At 44.2% G+C, this 23,267-nt stretch overlaps 1 protein-coding gene across 20 annotated transcripts in view; it reads right to left on the bottom strand.

The window, feature by feature from the left end:
* Positions 1 to 2,202: 2,202 nt before the first annotated feature.
* The window catches only part of TRPM2 (transient receptor potential cation channel subfamily M member 2), a 39,298-nt gene continuing 18,233 nt past the window's right edge, over positions 2,203 to 23,267 (bottom strand). For 6 of the 20 annotated variants that reach the window (XM_053389790.1, XM_053389789.1, XM_053389786.1 and 3 more), the window contains 23 exons: positions 22,761 to 22,882; positions 19,671 to 20,021; positions 18,298 to 18,435; positions 17,591 to 17,720; positions 16,521 to 16,666; positions 15,267 to 15,379; positions 14,894 to 15,107; positions 14,034 to 14,152; positions 12,919 to 13,051; positions 12,587 to 12,758; positions 10,947 to 11,130; positions 10,347 to 10,528; positions 9,726 to 9,858; positions 9,242 to 9,329; positions 8,649 to 8,736; positions 7,236 to 7,387; positions 5,848 to 5,924; positions 5,559 to 5,660; positions 5,383 to 5,469; positions 4,440 to 4,545; positions 3,864 to 3,965; positions 3,043 to 3,159; positions 2,203 to 2,404 (listed from right to left, as the gene is read on the bottom strand). In XM_053389790.1, coding sequence (XP_053245765.1) covers positions 2,279 to 2,404; positions 3,043 to 3,159; positions 3,864 to 3,965; positions 4,440 to 4,545; positions 5,383 to 5,469; positions 5,559 to 5,660; positions 5,848 to 5,924; positions 7,236 to 7,387; positions 8,649 to 8,736; positions 9,242 to 9,329; positions 9,726 to 9,858; positions 10,347 to 10,528; positions 10,947 to 11,130; positions 12,587 to 12,758; positions 12,919 to 13,051; positions 14,034 to 14,152; positions 14,894 to 15,107; positions 15,267 to 15,379; positions 16,521 to 16,666; positions 17,591 to 17,720; positions 18,298 to 18,435; positions 19,671 to 20,021; positions 22,761 to 22,882 — 3,182 coding nt within the window. In that variant the 3' untranslated portion in view covers positions 2,203 to 2,278. Of the gene's footprint in view, positions 2,405 to 3,042; positions 3,160 to 3,863; positions 3,966 to 4,439; positions 4,546 to 5,382; positions 5,470 to 5,554; positions 5,661 to 5,847; positions 5,925 to 7,235; positions 7,388 to 8,648; positions 8,737 to 9,241; positions 9,330 to 9,725; positions 9,859 to 10,346; positions 10,529 to 10,946; positions 11,234 to 12,586; positions 12,759 to 12,918; positions 13,052 to 14,033; positions 14,153 to 14,893; positions 15,108 to 15,266; positions 15,380 to 16,520; positions 16,667 to 17,590; positions 17,958 to 18,297; positions 18,436 to 18,910; positions 19,480 to 19,527; positions 20,022 to 20,112; positions 20,484 to 22,760; positions 22,883 to 23,267 lie in introns of those variants that run through there. The other 14 variants (XM_053389794.1, XM_053389795.1, XM_053389791.1 and 11 more) reach the window with 14 other exon arrangements.

The raw sequence follows: 23,267 nt of genomic DNA on the forward strand, positions 1-23,267 counted from the left end.
GAGCATGGAGAAAAGTAATTTGATTCAAAGACTGCACTCAGATTCACCACAAGAATCAACACACTATCAGCTAGATGGCAAAAGGGTGAGCACAGAATCAGAAAAGGGGGAAACAGTTAAGAAAATTCAAATGATGTGGGTGCCTTGAATGAACAAACTAAGTTTTAATTATGTCAATATCTGATGCAATCTAGCTATCAGCCTACTTGCAAATTGAGAAGACAATTTGTTGCAGTAGAACAGGGGTGAGGAAACTTATTTCAGCCCAAGAGGCAGATCTGAATTTGGCCAGCCTTTTAGGGGCCACATTCCTGTGGTGGATGAGGCAAAATAAAAGCTACCAAAAAGGAAACACATGTACAGTGGTGCCTCGCAAGATGAAATTAATTCGTTCCGCGAGTTTTGTCGTCTTGCGATTTTTTTTGTCTTGTGAAGCACGGTGTCGGGAAAGTTTTGGAAAAGCTTCAAAAATCACCAAAGTCTTTAAAAACCTCAAAAAAGGCTACCACACCGCGTTCTATGAGTTGCTCCTCGAAGTCAAGTCGCAACTGTTTTAACGGTGTTAAGAAAAAGGAAACAAACTTGCAGACGTTTCCGTCTTGCGAAGCAAGCCCATAGGGAAAATCGTCTTGCGAAGCAGCTCAAAAAACAAAAAAACCCTTTCGTCTAGCGAGTTTTTTGTCTTGCGAGGCATTCGTCTTGCGAGGTACCACTGTACAGTATCTCCATTCCCTACCATTGTCAGAAACACACATGTATCAGACATGAAGGCATACGGTTCTCACTCACTTCCCTCCCTCAATACTCTCTCTTATCCACCCTCACTCTATTGCTGGGGTGGGTGGAAATGCTGCCTTTTACTTTTAAGCACACAATTTATCTCTGTGCACTGTCGAACTTAGCGCTAAAATTGGAGATAAATCCTTAAGGAGCAGGCAAAGGGATCTCTTATCTCCATAAAAGGACATGGGGTGATTGGCAGGTGGGCAGGGCTCATTGGGACAGGTTTGGTGGGCTGGGTTGTGGGATATGGTGGGCTATATTTGCCCCAAGGTTCAGAGATTTCCCATTACTGGAGTGAAAGCTCCTGTAGTTTCAGTTGAAAAGAGCCTGGAGACTTTATAAAACTTTACCCTGCAGGGTCTAGGATCAACAGTGTAGAAAACCCATGTGATGTCATGGTTAGTGTGTTGAACTAGGACCTGGGAGACCAAGGTTCAAATCCCCACTCGGCCATGAAGCTTACTGGGTGACCTTGGACCAGTCACTCTCTCCACATATAATAATAAGAATAATAATTTATTATTTATACCCCGCCCATCTGGCTGGGCTTCCCTTCACATAACCTACCTCACAGAAAAGGAGAGGGAAGAGCCATTTGCACCAAGTTAAGTTCCTTGAAGAAAAAGGTGGTATATAAATGTAATAAATAATAAACAGTAAGAAGCATTGTGCAGAGGTTCCTTCTGCCTTGGCATATCTCCACAGCAAAGAACGGATTTGGTTACACCTTTAAAAAAACCCAGTGTCAGAATGAATTTCCAGCCTCAATTTGGCCAGAACTGCATTGATGAAAGCAAAGCAATAGGTAGCAGTGGAAGAGCCGCCTTCTCTTAACCTTGGCAACCACTAATGCCTGATTCAGAGATGCTTCTTCAGCTCAGTATGCCAAAGACTTGTGACGGAACGACATCAGACTTGTGAATTGATCTACTGAAAGCTGATGGCCTTCGGCTTGCAACAAATTCCTAGCGCCAGTCTTTGGGAAATGGCTTGTATGCTGGACACAGGACTACTTTTTCCAAAGGCAGCATTGATGAGGGGACATGCATCTTGAAGGCAGTGCAGTCGGCCTCTTTCCATTACCGTTAGAGCAGTGATCCTAACCAGAATCAGGCCCCACTGCACTGCCTACTTTGCAGATTTAGAATGCCATCCTGAGCGCTAGGATTATCTGTATGGGTTGCAAGATACATTGTTAGCCAATGGAACAGCTGAAAAGGAAATCCAGTGCCCCAGAAGCCCTGCTCCAGGACGAACAACAAAAGAATGCTCTGCCCTTTTCTTTCTATGGGCAAATACTGTTATGCAAAGGCCAAGATTACATTGCTTTCTACGGTCGTTTTGTGAGGGTCAGCTGAAGTGTTATTCTGCACACAGGAAAAAGAAAACACACAAAGAAAATCACCAGAAGGAAAGGTATCAGTCAGGTTTTGCTGCATTTCGAAAGAGCTGAGAGAGAAATGGGAGGAAGACTAAGGGTGACGGTCCTGTGTCCTCAGTAGTATGCCCCCAGGAGGACACATGCTTTCTGCAGGAGTTCTTTGTGGTTCACATAAAGCGGGATTCTCTTATCCACAACCTGCCACCGGACGGTCGCCTCCAGATCACAGCCCTGGAGAAACTGCAGAAAGAAACCCCAAAAGGAATATAGGTTACTGTCAGCTTCCTATCAGCCTCTCACAAGCCACAGTCACAGTCCAAGTGATATGGATAGATTCTCTCAGAACCATCAATACAGCTACTAACAGGGTCTACCGGGTATTAAAAGAACCTGTGGGAAATAGTCAAAACAGGCACTCTTGGGGCCTGCTCCACTTTTTTCTACTTTCTACTTTGTGCTATATATAGCACCGTGCTCTGCATCTGATTACACAAGGTGTGCTGAATATTCCTGATTACAGCCCTCAGGAACTGCAATGCAATATTTTAATTACTGAGTAGTATTTGGTAATTATCTCTCTCACACACTCAGACGCATACATGCACACACAGAGAACCACCTCTCTAATATCTGCCCATTCATTTCTTCCAGTGATTTCTTTTTCTATGCCCTTAGCATCGTCTTTCTTAAGCTTCCCACATATTTTCACTTGGCACCATGCCCATTCTGATGCTTAAGATCCAAGGAGCTGCCCTTTCTCCCTCTTACACAGCAAGATTTCATGCCATGGTTTCTGCAAAACCTAGGGCTTTCATCCCACTACCTCTAGAGGAGAATTTTGTGGCATAAGGGTAATAAGGGTGCATTATGGCATGTACCGAATTCATACGCTTCATCTCCACATCATTATGCTCTTCAAAGTGCACACTAATGGCCACCGTTTCTATCCAGGCATTGTCTGTGTTCCTGGGGTCATCCACGTATCCTTTGTATACCTAGAAGTAGAGGTGAATGAAGGGTAGATGGAAAAAGAGAAGACATAATGTATGGACTCTTCCTAAAGCTGGTGATCCTTATGTTCTAAAGATCTCTCCAAATGATTGAGGTGAAGAGTAGATATTAAAGTAGCTTTTCCAAGGGCATGGTGGCTTTGCTCCTTTATTAAAGAAAATACAAGTCAACCAAAGTGCCCAAGGATGGAAGGTTAGTACCAGGCAGCAATTAGATTTCATCAGACTCCTACAGCTACAACTACCAATTCAAGCTTACCACTTTTTTCCTCCATCTTTCTCTTCCGCACCATGTCTGTGTCAGCTTTCCATACTGGGCCATGTAGGGAGGAATCACTGTGTGGCTCTCGGGTTAAGGGCTCATGGGAAAGCATGACAGAGTCTACTCTGCTTCAGCACCCCAGCCCACAGATGTGATCTAAGGCAGCAGTTGAGGAGTGTATGACCAGAGGAGTGTCCACAGGAAATTACAAAGTACTGGTGAATTGTCTGGAGCCTGAAACCTCCTCTTCATTTTTAAAACACTATTGATTTAAGACTATGTCATGTGCCCATTTGGTGCATCATGCCCCAAAGCCTAATGGAATGTAGTTCCCCACCATCTTCTCATACATTATTTTGGGAGTGGGGCGAAGGGGTTCACTGACAGTGCCCTTGTTTCTGTAAAGCCCCACTGGTGCTCAAAGTACCTCTGTACCCTGATTCAGCAATTTCTGAAATTGTGGCCAGAATTCCCGTCTTAGGATCCGCTTCAGCTTCTGTGGCAAAGCTTCCCCTGGCTCTAAAGATCCCTGGAAGAAAAATCAAAACATTACTTGGTGTAAGAAGCAGATAAGCTTCCAAGATACTAGGCCAAAAAAGCAGGAGTTTCTATCTGGTTTCCAGCTGGCAAACGTTTCTTGGAGTTGCAGGAAAGTATGCCTTTCAAGTGAATGAGTATTACAATCAAATCTTGGAAACTCAAACAAGAAAGCTAGAACCTCTGGCTTGAACTTTTAAGAACCAATCAGACAAAAGATGCACCTAACACAACAATCAGTGGGAGCTCACTGGCACAAGGCTAAGAAAGAAGGTCAGCTTAACATAGTTTTAGTGCCCTGTTGTTTTATAAAAGGCTTTTTAGGTTTGGCATTTTCTATGGCAGAACCCCTGGAATGCAGGGGTTTAACAGCTCATGTAATTTATCACTCTGACTTTAATAAAACCTTGGCATACACCTCCCTTCTTCAGATATGGGCTAGATGTGAAGAAATATAACTACTTACCCCAGGCAAAGCCCAATGATCCGAAAAGGGGAATTTTACTATTAAGACTTCCAGCATTTTCTTTAAGCTTTTTCTATAAATGGATCCATCCACATTCCTCCTCCAGCTACAAACACCATAGAGAAAGATGTTACAGAGTATTATCCCATGGTTTTGAAGATACTTGATACAATGACTTTGAGGCAGCTATGCAGATCTGGGTCTAGACACTGTCTGGATGGAAGATCACATGGGAACCCAACATATGCCGCCTTGAATTGTGTAATGGAAAAAAGACAGGATATAGCTATCATTCTTTGTATACATGCATCTTAAAAAATGATAGTGAGAAGTCTCTCCACCACAGCTACTGTGATGGACTTCTCTGGTGCCTGTGAAGTGTTCTCAGCTTCAAATACAATTTCTTTGACATAGTTCCCAGACACAAGGACAAAACGCTGCTTTTTGGAAGCAAGAAAGTGTCTTCTGAAGCAAGGAAGCTATCTGCAGCCCACATGACCTGCATCAGTCAGTTTTCAGGCTAGGGACATCCATGTTTCTTTTCCTGGCCTGTTGTTGTCATGGATACAGCACTTACTCCTGCAAAGGCGCTGCATTTATCAGCTGAGGCTCAAAAGTGCTCTGAAAATAGGCAGGGCACTTTACAGTATTAACTTGTGAAAAGCAGACTGCTTGTGGATGAGTACAAGTCTGAAGTGAGGGGGGAAAATGCATCTTGCTGCTCTCAAAATGAACCTGGTGAAATTGCCCTTGATTGGAACCAAGAACGGAGGAGTAAGAACAGGCTCCTGCCCTTTATTGAAAATCAAAGTAGAAATCATGGTAACATTTCATTTATAGCTTATTTTGTGGTTTCTCACACAGTCCTGAGCACAAAGCTACCAAATTAGAGTAGAAGACTACACTTATAGGGATGAGAAATGGCACTCTGCTATCTACTCACCGTGTCACAACAGGGTGAAGAGCATGATTTGGTCCAAAGAACCGAAGAATACCTTGGCCCTTCAGGCCTGTCCTTCCCATGGGATTCCTATAAAAATATTAAAAGAACTATGTTGCTGCTGGTGTGATGTGGGCACCATAATGAAGATTCCCACTCTTGTTACCAGACTCACTCACAGTGGCAGGCCGTCCTCAATAAGATAGGTGCCATGGAAGCTCTGTCTGTTGATATCTCCATCCATACTGTTGAAGTTTATCCTTGAAAGATTCTCTAAAGAGCTGAAAGACAGGGACAAAGCTTTCATCTCCGCAACATGTCGAGTCAATGAAAATCAAACCCAAAGTAGTTTACCAGTACAATGAAATACAATCACTAGAAGATGGGTGGCATAAACAAAGGAAGAAAGAGCAAAAACAGTACAGATAAAGTGTGTGTATGTTTCTGACTCTCTGAGGACATACATACTCTTTCAGGAAGTCAGGTGAAGCATTCTCCTGCCTTTCTGCACTGTAGAAGGGAGGGTTGTAGATCTCAAACTCTACCTGTCAGGGGGAAAGGATGTTTTAGACATATCTCAGAGTCTTCCAGAGTAGCACAAATTCACATTTCAAGCATGATCTATTATTAAGAACCCAGAAGCAAGAACTCAAGAGTTCTTCATTTATGACTTTCCTTGTATCTAAATTCCGGAGTGTGTTTTTCTTTGTTTGGCAGCTCTGACAATACTCCCAGAGCTAATGTGCCACATGTTTTTGCTTGTTTTTTCCTGCTCTGTTGTGTTACTGTATGTTAGATATTGTCAGGGAACTGCCATCGCAGCCAGGAGTGGAGGAAGGGCTCCCAAGCGATGCCGGAGAGGGGCCCAGCAGGGAGAGAGGGGACTCATCGGCCGGGGAAGGAAATCAGCGTTACACCAGGGAGAAAGGCGGGCAGAGGCGGGCTTCGGAGAGATGGCTCCAGGACTCTTCGCCAGAGACCAGCGGGGAGAGCACGGGTCCTCCGCTGCCCACACCCACCCTGCGCAGAAGGCTTCCGCGCAGGGAGGCTAAGCGGAGACTATCCGTCAAGGAACTTTTATGTTGGAAGAAGTTCAGGAAATGCCCACTGACGGATTCTGCCAGTGACTAAGACAGCTGCGGAATCAGGGCTGTCCAGCCAGGGAAAGGTTTATCCAGGCAACCTCGCCAAGAGTGGCGGCAACTTACGCACGAGCAACCCCCAATTCCCATTACAGATATGATTTTTATTCATACTTTTATCTTGTTATGATCTTGTGAGCCACCATGAAAGCTTGTTAGCTTAGGGCAGCATATACAATCTTAATAAACAAGTAAGTGTTTTCTCATGCATGAGCAATGCACCCATGGCAAAAACTGCACATGGGCTCTCTTCAAACCCCTCTTATTGTGCCAAGGGAAGCTGACAATATTGCTACCATCAACTTTCAGTGAAGGCTGAGCCCAAAGCCAATTCTGTTGGGGGGGGGTGCGCGTGCATGCACACACACATTCTAATTGAAGTCTATAGGCATCATATATACACTACAAATATCTGTATCACCTCTCCATATACATTTTTTGCCAGCTTAATTGACATGGCTTCTCCTGTGTCAGAACTATAGAATGTGAGGGTATGGCAAATTCTTGCTTGAAATTTCTAATGCCCCTGTCCTCACAGAAGGACAGTTCGCAGGGTTCACTGGGGAGAGGTAGTGGCTATTAAACCATCTTAAGATTGTAATATAGCTCTTCTCTCAGTCATGCACAACCGTGGTCACATATAATGACTTATGGCATCATTCCTTCTTTTTTATATGAAACCATATCTTGCTCCCTAAGATATAAAGCTCCTACCTCCCAAGGCACCTTCTCATCTGGTACAGGAAAGCAGACAGCAGTGGAGCTGGGATACATGAGGTTCCTGGCGCTCACATGATATATGGTGTCAAAAGATTCTGGGACATCCTCTTCATGGCATTCCTTCATCTCAGGGGCTCTGCTAGGAACTAGGTCAAACAAGATGACTTCTTCACACTTCACATATTCAAACTGTGGATCTCGCCATGCCATGCTTTTGTGTCTCTATATTTTTGGAATTTATTTTATTTCCAGCCAACCAACCACTGCTGGAAGACAGTATTCTGATATACTCATTTACTCAAAACTGGTTAGACTAAGGCAAATTCTATCACACTCATTGTCTACAATTCTGTTTGTGTAGTCTTTCCTCCTAATGAAACAAGTTTTCCTCGTACAGGTATAATTCAATTAGCAAAAAAAAGTTACATTTCAGCATGTTATGTTAAGTGTTTTCCATGTTTTCTCAAGCTCCAAAAAGCAAGGAAATTACAGCACTTAAGGGCCACACCTAACAGATGCGTTATTTAGGTAATATGGTATGGGATCCTATTGAGCATCACCACTACCTTGGATCTGGATGGCTGTCAGTGGTAGACCTCAGTCCCAGATTTGTCTGTTTACTTAGGGTTGCCATACATCTGGAATTTCCTGGACATATCCGGAATACTGGACATATGGCAGCCCATGCCGGCAGTGCCGTTTTTGCCGATTACCCATAAAAATAGCTCAAAAATGGCAATTTTGTTTGCTATTTTGCCAAAATGCTCAACAACTTTTCTGTCCAGATCTTCACTGTTTGAAATATGACAGCGCTAGTTTACTAGAACTGACACATGGATAAATAATCATAATTGCCATGTCCAGGGAAAGTACTGCTCAGTATAGCTCAAACTAAGTTGGGCAATTGGCCCATCTCAGGTCTACTTCTTGTGACATGTTTTGCACTCAGGTTCCAAAAATCAAGTAGAAAATGCAGAACACAAATTTCACTTCCGTTATGAACAACAGCATTTGTGTGTGCATGTATAATTCAGAATGTTTCTCTTATAAAATACCTGCAGGGGAAGCAGGGGACAAATATGTCTGGAAAACCTGAAAACAATTCATGCTGTTCCCTCATAGAACTGTCGAGTTGGAAGGGACCACAAGGTTAATCAAGTCCAACCTGCTGCAATGCGGGAATCTTTTGCCCAACGTTGGGCTCCAGACCACAACCCTGAGATTAAGAGTCTCATGTTCTACTGACTGAGCTATCCCAGCAGTCGTAAGTGATGAGTACAAAGTAGGTATATACCACAAAAGTATCAAAAGTATCAGAATCAAAATTTTATATATATATATATACATATATGTATAGAGAGAGAGAGAGGAAACAGTCCTCAGACTTATATTAGTAGCTAGACATACCTATGGTGGGGACATCTTCTTCTGATCCAAACCCACTGCTTGAGAGTGAGTGAACCACCCACCGCAGTGCCTTTGAAAACTGGAACATCTAAAAAGAAGCAGCCCATCAAACTTGTTAAGGCCTGTACTCATCAACTAGCACCTCTGTCCAGAAAGGGGGGTAGGGAGGGAGAAGATAAGTCCGTTGAGTGAGTCTAGGTCCCAAAAAGGAACCTGGGAATGATCTTTTCTCCAGTTTTGGTCCAGGAAACATATTGTTCTTACTGGTGAATCATTCATGGATCTCCCGTCTTCCCTAGAGAACATCCTCTCCACTTAGATAAGGTTAATCATGTAGGTGAGCAGACAATTGGCCACATTTCCTCTGGCTAGTTAATGGCAGAAAGAAGCTGGCACTTAAGAGACTCTTCTGTATGGAAACCTCTGTAATGCAGTGAAGTAATGTGGCTGACACAAGATAGGGCACCTGATCTTATTTTCTTCCCACCCTTTCCAGTTTCCTGACATTGACTGACAAGCTTCAGTTCACCCCATCCTCCTCAGAAAGCCTTCAGCATTCTCCAGGTGGGGAAGCCTTAAAAGTCACCCCTCACCTGCTCTTCCAGATACGCCAACTTCTGCTCCACCAGGCCTGTCCTTTTCACTCGATCGAGGTCCAGCATTTCTACCAGCATATCCATTCTTGGGGGAACAAAATCAGTGTTAAGTGAGAGGTGCAGGTAGCATCCTATGGACAGCCACTGAGCCCTCAAAACTTGCCATTTAGGTGTATCATTTATAGCTCCAATGAATGAGTAAGGATGTTTTTCTATGACTGTCCATGGGGATCACCTCTAAAATGGAGTGTGGGCTTATGACACTAATTTCCACAGTTAAGTGGTGTTCTAAGTCATGATGAACAAATAGCAGTAGGATAGGGTAGGGCAATGGTGAGGACTTCTGGCAGCTGCAAGGCCTTAAGAGCAGTATGCATGAGTGAAGTGCTAGCTACACCAGGTTCTTTTGAGTTGTACCCATGAGCAGCATACCCAGTTGGTCTGGCATTGGTGACTACTTAGCATGGCAAGGATACCTCACCTTTCTGCAGTGTCGCTGATCTTCTGTTCAGTGTTCTGCTTCTGTTGGGACTGTTGAATCTGCAGGTAGTTTTCCTTCATGTACATCTCCCAGGACAAGAGAGCTGCCTCTTCATTCTTCTCAAGCTTCTCTTCTGCAGATCAATCAAACAGAAGAGGCAATGCAATGTACACAGTTCCCAGTTATGGAAGAGAAGAGGCAGATTGGCCATCCCTTGAATCCAATGTATATAACAATATTTTTTTCTCTGATAAGATTAAAGCTGTTAATGTAGACATTCCCGTTGTTGCCTTTAAACATTCTATGTCACCCTCACGTGCCATGCATACCATAATGTCATAGGAGTAGGAATTACATGAAGAAAGGCACAGAGGAGACTGAGGTACCAGCCAGCCAAGCAACATTGCTGTTGTTTTCCATGGTCCCCTAAGAGAACCAATGGCTCTGGTGTCCCCCGTTATAGCGCATGCTTCAATCTCCTCCCTTCCAGTATTGATGAATATCACAGGTCATCATAAAAATGGTCAGCAGTGATGGAGGGGGTACCCTCATATGATAACTCCAGTCAAGCTGACCCTGCAACACCCACTCTGCAAGGCCCTACCCAGCAGAGCTTCTTACTGAGTTGCTTATGCCGTGTGGCTGGCTTCCGGAGAATGACCCGCTTGATGAAGAGCTGAAGGTGGTTGAGAAGAATGAAGGGTGGTGGCGCAGGGGGCCTGCCATGGTACTCCTCAATCAGGTCATGGCGCTGAAACTTCCAGATTTGATCGGTGTGCTCCTGCACCTGCTGAAATGTGTAGCTGGGAGAAAAGAATACAAGAGTTAGCTCTGCCTCTCTGTGGTTGTAATTTAAATACATATAGAGTATGGTGGTCCTCTCCTAAACATCCCATAAGTAGTGACGGAGGGGCAAAGTCTTGCGGAAGCACATCTCCATACTGAATAGTGGAGGCATCTTGCAGAACAGCCTGCTACTATCCATTAATACTACCTGTGTTTAGCTGCTCAAGTGATGTCCTGAACTGGCCCACGCAACCTCTAGTTGGGTTCTGTGCATGTTGCAATTTGGCAACCTGGGCTTGATGTAAATCACAAGAAGCTTAGTTGATCAAAGGGCAGTGACCATGGCAGGCTTTCTAGGCCTGTCAGTCTCATTGTTGTTAGAAATGAACTAAGGGGAAATAAATGATAGAAGTTGGTGCTGAATGTAGAACTCACTTGAACATTGCAATGAGGAGATTGAGGAGAAGGATGTTGGTGAACAGCAGGTACAGGCAGAGCAAGATGACCGTCAACCACTCAGGGAAGATGGGCTGTTGATTTGTCTCATTGTTTTCTGGGCACTTGGGCTTGTATGGGTCAGTACCATTTGGGCTGCACTGATCCGGGTTGAAGTTCACTCCTGCCATAAAACACAATGAACCTCAAAAGTGCTGAGCTGTTCCTGGAACAGGAAGTCCTCATCCTATTTTCTTGCCTGCTGAGAGTAATCTGAAATGCCATATCTATAACACAGAATGACAGACGTCAAGCTCTGTTTAGAGTTTAGAAAACAAAGTTTTCGAAGGTATGGAATGAATGACTCAGTCCTTTACTGACTGATATGAAAGCAGGAGCTAATCTGAGAGGAGATTCACATAATCACACACTTTTCTTCCTCTCTTTGAGAAATGTTATTAAAGATGTGCTGCCAGTGAATTGCTGCCAGAGACATGTCACAGGAGCTCATCTCCTGGGGACCCTGTATTTGCTTGAAGTGCTATTTATAGCAGCAGCCTAAGAACAAGGGCTGAGAAACCCAGTGATGTAGCTGCCTTGGGACTAAGAAGCAAATATTGGTGCATATACTTCAGATATACTTAATCAAACCAGAACTTACTTAACACAAGAGGCACCATTGGGATAATTTTATCACATGTAAAAGGTCAACAACACATGATAACAGCATGATGGTTGTTTATGCCAGAGCAGCCTCAATCAAAAGCATATTAGGTAGCCATATTTTTCTAAAAAGCTTGATTATCACGTTTATTTAGTTAACGACTGCTTGCACCATTGCTTCATATTTACTGTTTTTTACACAGTGCCCCCATGTGAGGTCAGGTCTGGGCCTATTGTGAGGTCAGGTCCAGGCCTGGAGCTGTTTGAATACAGTCAGCCCACAACTTACACGTTCCTGGGATTATGTCTAAAGCCAAATTTTGTATAGTCAAAACACATTGGGTTTGATGGCAGGTGGGGTTGCCAAAGTCTTTTTTCCCAGATCCTTGACTCCTTTCAATTTTTTTGGATTTTTTTTTTGCCAAACATATAAGTTATGAGCTTACTGTATACAGGCATCCTCCTACTTACATGGGGGTTACATTCTAGGCCCCCACATGCATAAGCAAAAATTGTGTAAGTGGGGAGCATCCTCCCAAAAGCCTCTAAACTCGTTTTTTCCTGCTCTTCTGCTCTCTCTCCACACAACTCTTCAGCTAGATTTGAAGCCCTGAGGGTGGCTGGAGGCTGCGCAGAAAAGCAGCAGCTGCTGCTGCTGCCCTACCCTGTGTTTCAGCTGTTAAGTGGGGACTCTGAGCAGTCTAGACAAAGCCTCACTACATCTCAGATCTCTTTGGGACTTCCTACGCCCTCACTGAAGTCCTCTTCAGGCTCCAAAGAGAGTCTTCTTGTGAGCCAAGAGGACTCTCCAGCTATCTACTGCCATTTCCTGGTTTGAATCTATTTCCCACCACCACAGAAATATTGGGTCGCATGTAAGTGGGGGTGGGCTGTCTGTACTCTTAGTGGTGAAGTAAGGCATTCAAACAAATTGTCCCTTGCTAGTCCACAGTATGCAAAGATTCTGTATTCTGTACCATCGATATAGGAAGGGATCTGTCCAAATATTGTCAAATAAGAATGGTAAACAACGCCTCGGAAGATCCAGTCCACACGCTTCTCATTGTGGATCAAGATGGCTTGCTTGGCAACTCCGAAGGACACAACCCAAACAGCCAAGAGGAAGAGGAAGAAAAAGACATCCTTCATCTGTAAGCCCACAAAACAAAGCAGAAATTTATTTCTTTTCTCTTTTTTAACATGGAAATAATTGTTGCCCCAGGGCATATTTGATTCTGGCACCCTCATCATAAAAGGAATGCCAGAGACTATGCAGTCACCATGGTGCTTATCAGTAAAAACAACTTACCATCCTCTTCACTATGATGATCTTGGGACCTAGAGTTTTACTGACTGTGAATATGTGCATCAAACGCAGGCAAAAAATAATAAAAGCCAGAGACAGAATGATCCTTCCAGGATATAAAGTGGCTGGAATCCATCTTAGCACAGGGGAAAGAAACAAAAACACACTTATTGAGATAGCAAGAGGAAATATCAGAAAGACATCCCCAAATATCACTATACCCAGACACAAGGAAGCAAGGAGGCTTGATTACCAAAGGACATATATTTCTGCACTAGTGTCCAACCTGCTGCAGCAAACAACTGTCATTCAAATAAACAAAGGGGATTGCGCATATGCTCCTGGTACAACTATTTCCTAAGGCATACCAAGCACAGCAGCCAAAAGATGAAAAATACCCATAGAAATAGAAGAGGCTTAGAGGCTTAGAGGGAACTGGGTTGGGAGTTTCAGGAGTGAGATTAGATCTCCAACCAGGAAAAGAGCAGCAAGTGATGCCAAATGTTCAACAATTCCAGTCCTGCCAATTCATGAAAGAGCCAGTTAAAGGGAACTGTGGCATAGTAGGCAGCAGCTTTGCATACATAAATGTACTTATTTTTCTAGACCATTCTTCTGAGAGATGTCAGAGCTGCTTCCTAAAAATGATCAGTGAGGATGACTGTCATATCTTCCACAACCAGGGTGCTGCCACTAGGGCGGCCCTATTCTGCATCATAGCAAGATGGATAAAGCCATCAGCATGATCAGAAGAAGAGTCTTCCCTGCATAACACAGGGCCTGATTTGAGAGGTATGGGGAGAGATTGTCTTTCAAGAGTTTGGGCCCTTAGTCATTTAGGGTTTTATATGCTAATATCAACATGTTGAATTGGGCCTGGTAGCAAATGGGCAGCTTATAAGCTTCCTCATACATGGATCTAAAGGGGACTGAACTGAGGGATAAAAATACAACATAAACACAAGCCTCCTCCAATTATCCGTTGGCAAAGTGATCCAGTTTGATGAAAAAATTAAGCATAAATCAGCATTTCGATTTTAAACCCCCCCCCTCATTTTCCAAACATGCCTTGTTCTCTTCCCTTTCCAGCTAGCTGGAATAATTGAATATTAACTCACCTGCAGCTTAGCCCAGCTATAAATATTAGGATGGCACACACATCTAATTTATTCCAGAAATCGTTGAGGTACAAGGAAGCCATTTTCACTAAGCCAAACCCATCTGGGTCATAAAAAAGCTAAAGGAAGAGAAATGATTTTACTAACCATAGTTTATTGGATCAAAAAAGCATTGTGCCAAGGCACTATTCCCTTCTCTTTTGCATATGAACCAGAAAATTGGGACTTGCTCTCTAATTACAAACCAGGATATCAAATGCAACTTCCCCACAACAGTTTTCTTGGAGGTTGATTCCAAAAGCCGAGTAATATTTTCTCATTTCTCACACGTAAAACAATAATCTCAAAAGGACCAGAAGACTAAGGAGGGAGGGAGGAATCTCAGGCCCACAGAACAAATATGGCCATCAAGGTTTCTATAATTGGCCACTGAGATTCTCCATGCCATGCCTCATCCCCAGGCTACATCCCTCACTATCTCTGCCTAGCACTCTTCATGAGTGCTTTTGCATAGCTGGAATGTATTCTTGAACTGTGATGATGATGCTTCTCTTGCTATCCTGGATGAAGAGAGTTGTGGTGTGTTTGTCTGTAGAAATCCCTGACTTTAGCATTGCTAGACTATAATAAAGGCAAAGTGTACAAAGGTAGCATCTATTGCTCTATCCACTTTTGTCCCCAGTCATGCCCTGGCCTCACTCACTATTCAGCACTGTCTTCTGGCCACCAGAAGGTTGCCTATGAGGGTATGTGACCCTTTGGGCTGGAAAAAAGTTCCCCACACATAGCCTATGGGAACAGGCACTTGAGAGCACTGTTTCTGAACTGCATTGTCACGGCAGCCTTTGCACAGCCAATACCTGCCGTGTCTCCTCGCACACCAAGGAGAAGAGCCAGAAATAGATGACATACTCCCGCCAGGATGGAGTTGGCTGGAAATCTATCATCAACACGTAGGCAAAGAGCCAAAGGAAGGTGAAGTAGGAAAGGATATTGAGGTGGAAGATGACGACAGGAGCTGTAAAGAAGGCTCGGAAGCGGTTCAGGCAAGTCATAGGCTGCAGCCTCTTCTCTCTGTGAAAAGTAAGAAAGAATGATATAGTTTTACATCTTTGGAGGAGATACAAGAGAATTGTTAAGAGTGGATTGGTCATAGCTGCTACCATGCAGTACAAAAAAGTGAGAACTAAATCTCTATGCCAGAGAGTGGTGCAGTCAAGCCCTGACAAGTACCTGAATGTGATGAGGCCAGTGTAGAGAAGGGGGAAGAACAGCATAGACATGATGACCCGACATATCCCATTATCGACACTCAGCTTCCCCCACCAAACTTTGGTTAAGAAAGCCTAGAAAGAGAAACAAGGTGCAATAAAGGTTGAGGTCTGTTTTCCATCTCCTGGGTAAGGTCAAGAACAGAAGGCGAAAGATGGGACATACTTGGGGATCAGTTTGCAGTGAGGACAGCAGGCAACATTCTCTGTTGAAAGTCTGTGGGCTTTATGCCAAAAAATAGAGGACAAATGCTATATAGCATGACTGTGACTGTGGTAAAAAAATATACCAGAAATTTGTGTGGTTTGAACTTGGCAAAGATAACAAAGGAGGGTGATAGGGCTTGTCACATGCTCTGGCAAAATGAAAGTGGCTATCATGTGTGGATCTCAGGACCCAGAAGGATGCACATAAGCATGAGCTGTGTTGTTAGCTGAGTCAGAATCACTGGCAGTACAAGGAATCCCACCTATCAGGAAAATTTAGACCACATAATAACTGTAGCCCTTGACTTAACTGCTGTGCCCCCATATCACACACTGATTCCACATCTGCAACCTAGAATGAATGGTGTTTCCACAGTAGCTCCCCCCGCCCTCTACAGTCAACACCATTCTTCCTATTGCATTTGGTTAGCCACTCTGAATGCAGGACTAGTAGGCCTTTGGTCTCATACAGTGGGGCTGTTCTTATGTTCATTCACTCACTCATTTGTTTCTGAAAACCCAGATGATATTTCTCTTATTTTTTTAGATGTAAACTAATGTAGTTCTGGTGGTATTGCTTTACAATTTCCCATCATTACTTGTTCTAAAAGGCCTGCTCTTTGCTGTAGAGTATCTGCAGTATTTCTGCAGTTCAAACCCTGAGTGTTCACCCTCAATGGAGCAGCAGGAACTACAACAGGAATTCTTAAAGGGGCAGCCAAAGTTTCCCAGTGGAACTCTACTTAGAGAAGAGTGACCTTTTCTGTCAATGGAGCATCAGCAACAATGGCCAGGCATAGTGAGGTGTGAAGTTTCTCAGGCAGTAGTAGAAACAGAGATGGTTACTTTAATTAAAGGGTGGAAATTGGGTGATGTTTCCCCAACAGTGGTCTCTCTTCTAAGTATTTCAGTTAATCCATTCTGTTGGGGCTACATATTGCACAGTTAGCTGTAAATCAGATTAACATTACTATTTAAGCAACAAAGTTTTGTCAGTAAGCACTCCAACCTGGATGCCCCCATAAGACACAAATTTCATATTTTTGGCCTCCAGGGCTAGTTGTAAGCAGGTGGTCTTCCCCCAAGCATCAGATATGCGGATCAACAGTTTTTGGGCTCTTTCTTCATCCTTCCGGTAACATTCAGTGAAGACACCTAGAAGAGTAACCAGGATTAGAGATTCTTATTATTTCTTTTGTATTTCTCTCCCACAGGTTCTCGGAGAAGCACTTCCACCTCAAACAAGCCTGTGAGGTAGCTTAGCCTGAGGATTAGTGAGCTGCTACGTAACAAGCTTAACAGCCAAGACTGTGAAAGCCACAGTAGTGTAGTGGTTATTGTGTTGACCCAGGACTGGAGAGGCCTGGTTTACAATCCCTACTCAGGCATGAAGCTCTCTGGGTGTCCTTGGCCAGCCACTGTGGTCCTAGAAAGCACAGGACTGAGGGGTTTTCCATCAGCCATGCCACTATCTCTGCTTTTACCACTGAATGAAAGCGAACGTCAGTCCACAGAAAACCCCAACTGACATTTGCTTTGATTCAGCAGTAAAAACGAGTTTCCCTGAGGGAAAAGTGGTGGGGTGAGAGAAAGTGTGGACAAGCCCTGTGCCTCTCAGCCTTATCACAGGTCACAGGTGAGCATCATGTGCATTGCAGGGACATAATAAGCAATAGTACCAGTATAATGACACTGCATTTCTGGTCACAGAAACAGAGACTACAACTATGTGTGTAGCTCAGGAAAGAGCTCAGGAAGTAGGATATGTGTTGGGGGGGCCCTCTAAAAGCGACTTAGTTAGGGAACAGGCATAGTTGTAGTGTAGCTTCTTGATCCCAGTGTTCACCTGTTGTTGGGATCATTGCTTACAGAGCATTTACATACAAAACGCCCATGTTTCAAGATGAACTGAATTTATAGGATATGCGTAGTTGTACTGAGGGATCTAGCCTTTCATGAGATAATGCCATTGTGGTCTGTAGTGTGAGCAGGCAAGACAGAGTAGGTATCAGAGGAAAGCATCCAGTAAGTTGGAGGACTTAACGCGCCCTGATCAGAGGCCTACCAGCCCAGACTCACCAATGGCTCGGTACTCATACTCCTCTGCCAGGCTCAGCATTTCCTCTGTGCTGTCAGTGTCATCTTCCTCCTTGGACAGCTCCTTCAGTATCTTGCTGCAAGCCAAAGCTGCTGCAGTGCAGTCCTGGCTCTGAAGCAAAAGGACTCAGGTTAGCAAGAACATGATACTTCTGGGTCCCAGGTTGACCGTGTAACCTTCAGGAGTCCTCTCTTTTGGAAGTGAGCTTGCTGCTCTTTCAGCCCTTCCCACTCCTAGTCTGTGGACATCTTTGTCATTCCCAGCTTCTCACTGACTTCTCACTAACAAACCTGTGACTGGCCTGGACTGCTTCAAACTCCAAGCAGAGACTCACAGGAGTAACAGCATCTTTGCAAAAAAATAAAAAATCCCTGTACTTTAGAAATCCAGGATAATCTTCTATGTGGAGAATATCTTTCATTTATTTTTTTTAATGGAAGAGCATTCTGTCGTGTGCAACCCAGATTCAAATTTATCACCTAAGTGAGAACTAGGCCCAAGGCCTCTTCATGTTAAAGGAGTGCCAAAGGAACCCCATGTCTCATGCAAGGGGGCTGCTGCTAGCAGAGGCGGTGAAGGTCGTGAAGGCTCAGGACTGTAAGGAAGACAACTATGAAGACATCTTACCAGCTTCTCTTGAGCTGCGTACGGTACTATCTGGAGATTGTTGAAAAAAGGAAAACTTTACCTGGGTCCAGATGATGTCAGCCAGTTCCTTGCGGTTTTGGACAATTGCCCAAATGAGCAAGTCCCTAATGGGATCCATTGTGAATGTGACTCGGCCAGCAGAACGCTTGTACAGGGATCGGAGACTAACCCCTTGTACCTTTAAAAGAGGGGGGGGGAGAACATGATTATAAAGCTGGAATCAGATAACAATTGCTAAGTGGTGGTGTGAGTGAAAGGAGGACTATTGTTCTTAATTTTCACGTTCATTTTCTGTCCTACTATCGAGCACACACACCATGGTCAGTGATGCCTTCTTCACACAAACGACAATACTGGATTGGGTGTCTTCAGCCTCAAATTAATTTCCCTCATGGAGGCTGTGTACACATAACTTTAAAGCTCATTCAAAGCACATTCTTTCCCTCAAAGAATTTTGAGCATTGTAGCTTGCTCCTCAGATTTACAATTCCCAGCAACCTGTAACAAACTACAGTGCCCAGCATTGTTTGAGGGGGGGAAATGTGCTTCAAAGGTCTAGTGTGTACACAGCCATAGACTCACCATTCAGCTTCTGCCACCAACAGAGGGCACAAGGAAGGAGGTATCTAACCCTGGTACAGTCTCTTTCTCTCCCTCAGCTTGCTTAACTAATTCTAAGGCCATTTCTTTTAGTCTAGGAAGATACAGCACATCAGGCCTTTTCCTGGTTTGAAGTTATGGAACAAAATCTTGGAACTAAATTTAAGAAGAGAGAGGCTGGGATACAGAGATCCACAATCATATTGAAAGGAAGTCAACATCAAAGATTTGCACCAGTGAGTGGAGAAAGGGCACTAGACATAGTAAATGGAACCGGCAACAAAATGTTTCAGTGTGACGTGCAGGATTCCAGCTGCACTATTCTACTCCCATTTTTGTCTCCATACCCCCAAACATTGAGTCAGCATGCTGTGGCAGTAGGTTGACAGGATTTCCCTCCTTACAGTTGTATTTTTTTACTTCTGCAAACTGGAAGGTTTTTTCAAACCTGCTGATACCTCTCTATTGCAATTGGGCAGTGCTGTTTTGGTTACATAACTGATGGCACTTGCAACTTGAACATTGGAAATAGGGGGAATCACTGCATGAATGTCCTGGATGCCAGTAAAAGAAATCTCCAGTATCAATTCTTCATTCAGCTTCTGCTGCTACAGCAAACTGACTTCAGGACACAGTACAATATTAAAACGTATACATATAACTAGCTTACCAAAGGTGATGTTCTCCTGGCATTGGTACAGGGACCACTATTAGAAGTGGCAAGGGGATGTATGGACTGCCCTGTACATTCTGTACTAAAAAGGGGTGCCATGAAAGGTTATAAGGGATTAGTAACATGCGGAGATACATTACATTGAGCTTGATATGGGGCACAGCGATAGAGAGCCGATGTCTCTCAGTGTTCTTCGGCTTAGGGTAGAGCTGCTGAGTGAAATCTCCCAACAGCTCCCTCAGCACCTGGGACACATGGTGCATTTGGACTCTTGGCACTTTGGAGAAAGCTGAGCGCTCCTTCTCTTCCATTAACACCTTCTGTAGCTTTGTGTGGAAGACGCTGGAGTTTGCCATGTTTTCATAGAGGTAGATCAGGGTGTCCCAGGTAACAAACTCCTTCAGGCGCACACCTTGCTCAAGAAACAGCTTGACAAAATCTGGCTTGTTGGCTATGAGGGCAGCAGCCATCATTGGGTGCAGATCAGAGGGCTGTTGGCCAAGAAGACAACCAGAAAGAGACAACATCAACCAAGGGTAATGCAGGTTGTCCTCCCCTTGATGGGGGGGGTGGATGGAGAGAGGGAGAGGGAGGGAGAGAGACAGACAGACATGAACATGGACACACACACAGTGCAAGCTCAAAGGTAATGAGGAAGCATACAGGAGTTGCAGCAGTCTCTAGAAAGGCAGCAGCTGATAGCTATAGCAAAGTCCCTGAAGAAGATGAAGCAGGCAGTAGAAAGCTGAGAGATAGAAGCTGGCCAGCATATGTTCAAGTGTTCTATCTCCCATTTAGTCCACATTTACACCTCAGCAAAGCACAGAAAGCAGCAGGCAAGCTGAAGCAAGCAGGTCTCACTGATGCTGATGGGACACAGCCGCTTCCTCTCTAGCATGGAGTGATGGATGCACGAGAAGCCAATAGTAAGAGTCTTTCCACAGCATGCTACCCTAAGGGACAACAGGACAACAGTGGGTGAGCCATGCCCACAGGGTCAGTCAGCAACACACGCCATCCCCTCATGGTTACCACTGCCTCCCATTCCAAGAAGTAGCTGGTATTGCCATGTTGGCTCTGACACAAAATATGTATGACACAGGTATTACAGTGGTGCCTCGCAAGACGAAAAGAATCCGTTCCGCGATTCTCTTCGTCTTGCGGTTTTTTCGTCTTGCGAAGCAAGCCCATTAGCGGCTTAGCGCTATTAGCGGCTTAGCGGGCTTAGCGGATCAGCTGATAAGCGGCTTAGCGGCTTAGCGGATCAGCTGTTAAGCGGCTTAGCGGATCAGCTGATAAGCGGCTTAGCGATCAGCTGTTAAGCGGCTTAGCGGCTTAGCGGATCAGCTGTTAAGTGGCTTAGCGGCTTGGGAAAAAGGGGGGGGGAGGAAAAAAACCCTGCAGGAACTCGCAAGACATTCTCATCTTGCGAAGCAAGCCCATAGGAAATTCGTTTTGCGAAGCACCTCCAAAACGGAAAACCCTTTCGTCTAGCGGGTTTTCCGTCTTGCGAGGCATTCGTCTTGCGGGGCACCACTGTATTAACATGTGATTTTTCAAGGGATGTGGGTGGCACTGTGGTGTAAACCACTGAGCCTTGGGCTTGCCGATTGGAAGGTCAGCGGTTCGAATCCCTGCAATGGGGTGAGCTCCCATTGTTTGGTCCCAGCTCCTGCCAATCTAGCAATTCAAAATCACGTCAAAGTGCAAGTAGATAAATAGGTACCCCTTCAGCGGGAAGGTAAACAGTGTTTCCGTGCACTGCTCTGGTTTCACCAGAAGCGGCTTAGTCATGCTGGCCACATGACCTGGAAAAACTGTCTGTGGAAAAACGTTGGCTCCCTCAGCCAGTAAAGTGAGATGAGCACCGCAACCCCAGAGTCGTTCACAACTGGACTTAACTGTCAAGAGTCCTTTCCCTTTTTAAAAAGATTTTTCAGTGAGGGCAGAACCCAGCTCTTTAGCATGTCACAGCAACAGGGCAGCCACTCAACCACACTGCCAGTGCAGCAACAACAGGGTTTAAATAACTTGGTTTACCTATTTGTAAAAACCCTAAAAATGTGAAAGTATTCGCTATTTGATGAAATGTTACTTGGAGCCCATGGGATAATTCCATCTTACTCTGCTATTGTCTTCTGTTACTAATTGACCAGGGAGAGTGTTTTCTGCACAGACAGAAACAAAAAATGGCATTTCCCCTGCTTTTTCTGTACACCTCTAAGAAACATGATATGATCCCTTAAGACAGTTTACACTTCTGATAAAAGTGGGTGTCTTAAAGATTCCTCAAAGTAGCAAGCTGTAAAAGTTGAGTTCTTAAGAGTTCACATCCAAACTGAAAAACCTCTGGCAATGTAAGTGTTGTTTTGCACCTTCTGACACCACGAGTTCTCTGAATAAACTGTTCTTTGATCATCCCAAGTATGCCTGCCATTGCCAGACAAGCATTATGGCTATTCTGTCCGCAGTATGAACAATAGCAAACAAGGAATGTGTTACATAAGACCATGCATACTAGTGCACTGATCTATTATTCCCCTACAAAAAGTTCTCTTGGCAGCTTACAATGCAACTGAGTGAAATATACAAAAGCGAGCCAGGAATTACTGTTGAGATACAACAGGCACCCACAACTTTGCAAAGACAACTGAATACATTTTTGTATTAACAATGCATCTAGATGAGAAGCTCTCTGCCTTAAGTGTTCATTCTTTATTGTTTTTAAACTTAGCTTTAGTTGTTTCCATACTGTTTTAAAAACTATTTTATATGTTTTTATGGCATGTTTGCAAATATTAGTCACCTTTTTGCCATGGCAACACAAAGCTACTTACAAAATGACTGTAAAGAACTGGAAGAGCTGCCATTCCATTACTCTTGACCCTCTCTTCCTCATAATGTGTCTACAACACAACACAACATCATTGCATTGTGTCTCCTCATCCCTGCCTGCCAATTGTGTGAAGGTGGGGAGAAACACCTCATGATGACATGTCACAGGTGACACATAGTGTATTGCAGCACATATTAGGAGGAAGGGAGAGCAAAGAGACACAGAATAGCAGCTGTGCAAGGCAGCTCTTATAACATCTGGTTTCACCCTCAAGACACCCCATGCCTTCCCAAGACACATGCTTGCAGTCAAGCCAAGGCTAGTGCTTTTAGAGCCTGCTCTAATTATGCAGGCAGAAAGCAGATAAGCTTTGTGTCATCAAAAGCTTTCCTACCTTCCACTCATGATCATCAGTGAAAATCTCACTCCGGGCAATATCCACCCTGTTCCATGCCACTGCAAGCTTCAGCTGGTGGTCCCAGTTTTCATGGCCTAAGTGATCTCTGTATCGAGAGGCTGCAATAGAGGAATAAACAAAAACATGGCTGAAACTAGGTTGCAAAGGGCTGACCTTTATTGGCTGTCTCTTACTCATGCACATCCAGAACTTGAAGGGGAATGAATGGCAAGAGAAACATATTGGGAGGCCTAGGTACCTTGCAACATAAAGGTATCACTAGCATACCCTTTTGGCCCCCAACTGCTTCTTTAAATATCCTGTGGATTTAAGCACATGTAACATACCCAAGATTACGGCCTAGAGCTTGGTTATTCTGAGCATTTTCCAAATAGACTTTCTTGTTTATGTTGACATTTAATGGCTGGAGCAAAGCAAGTATGGAGTCATTTTAATGTTTCCATTATGTGGCTTGCATGTTTTATTTGAGCTGTATTTGAGTAT

This window comes from Podarcis raffonei, chromosome 5 (assembly GCF_027172205.1).
Source record: "Podarcis raffonei isolate rPodRaf1 chromosome 5, rPodRaf1.pri, whole genome shotgun sequence".
Classification (NCBI taxonomy): domain Eukaryota; kingdom Metazoa; phylum Chordata; class Lepidosauria; order Squamata; family Lacertidae; genus Podarcis; species Podarcis raffonei.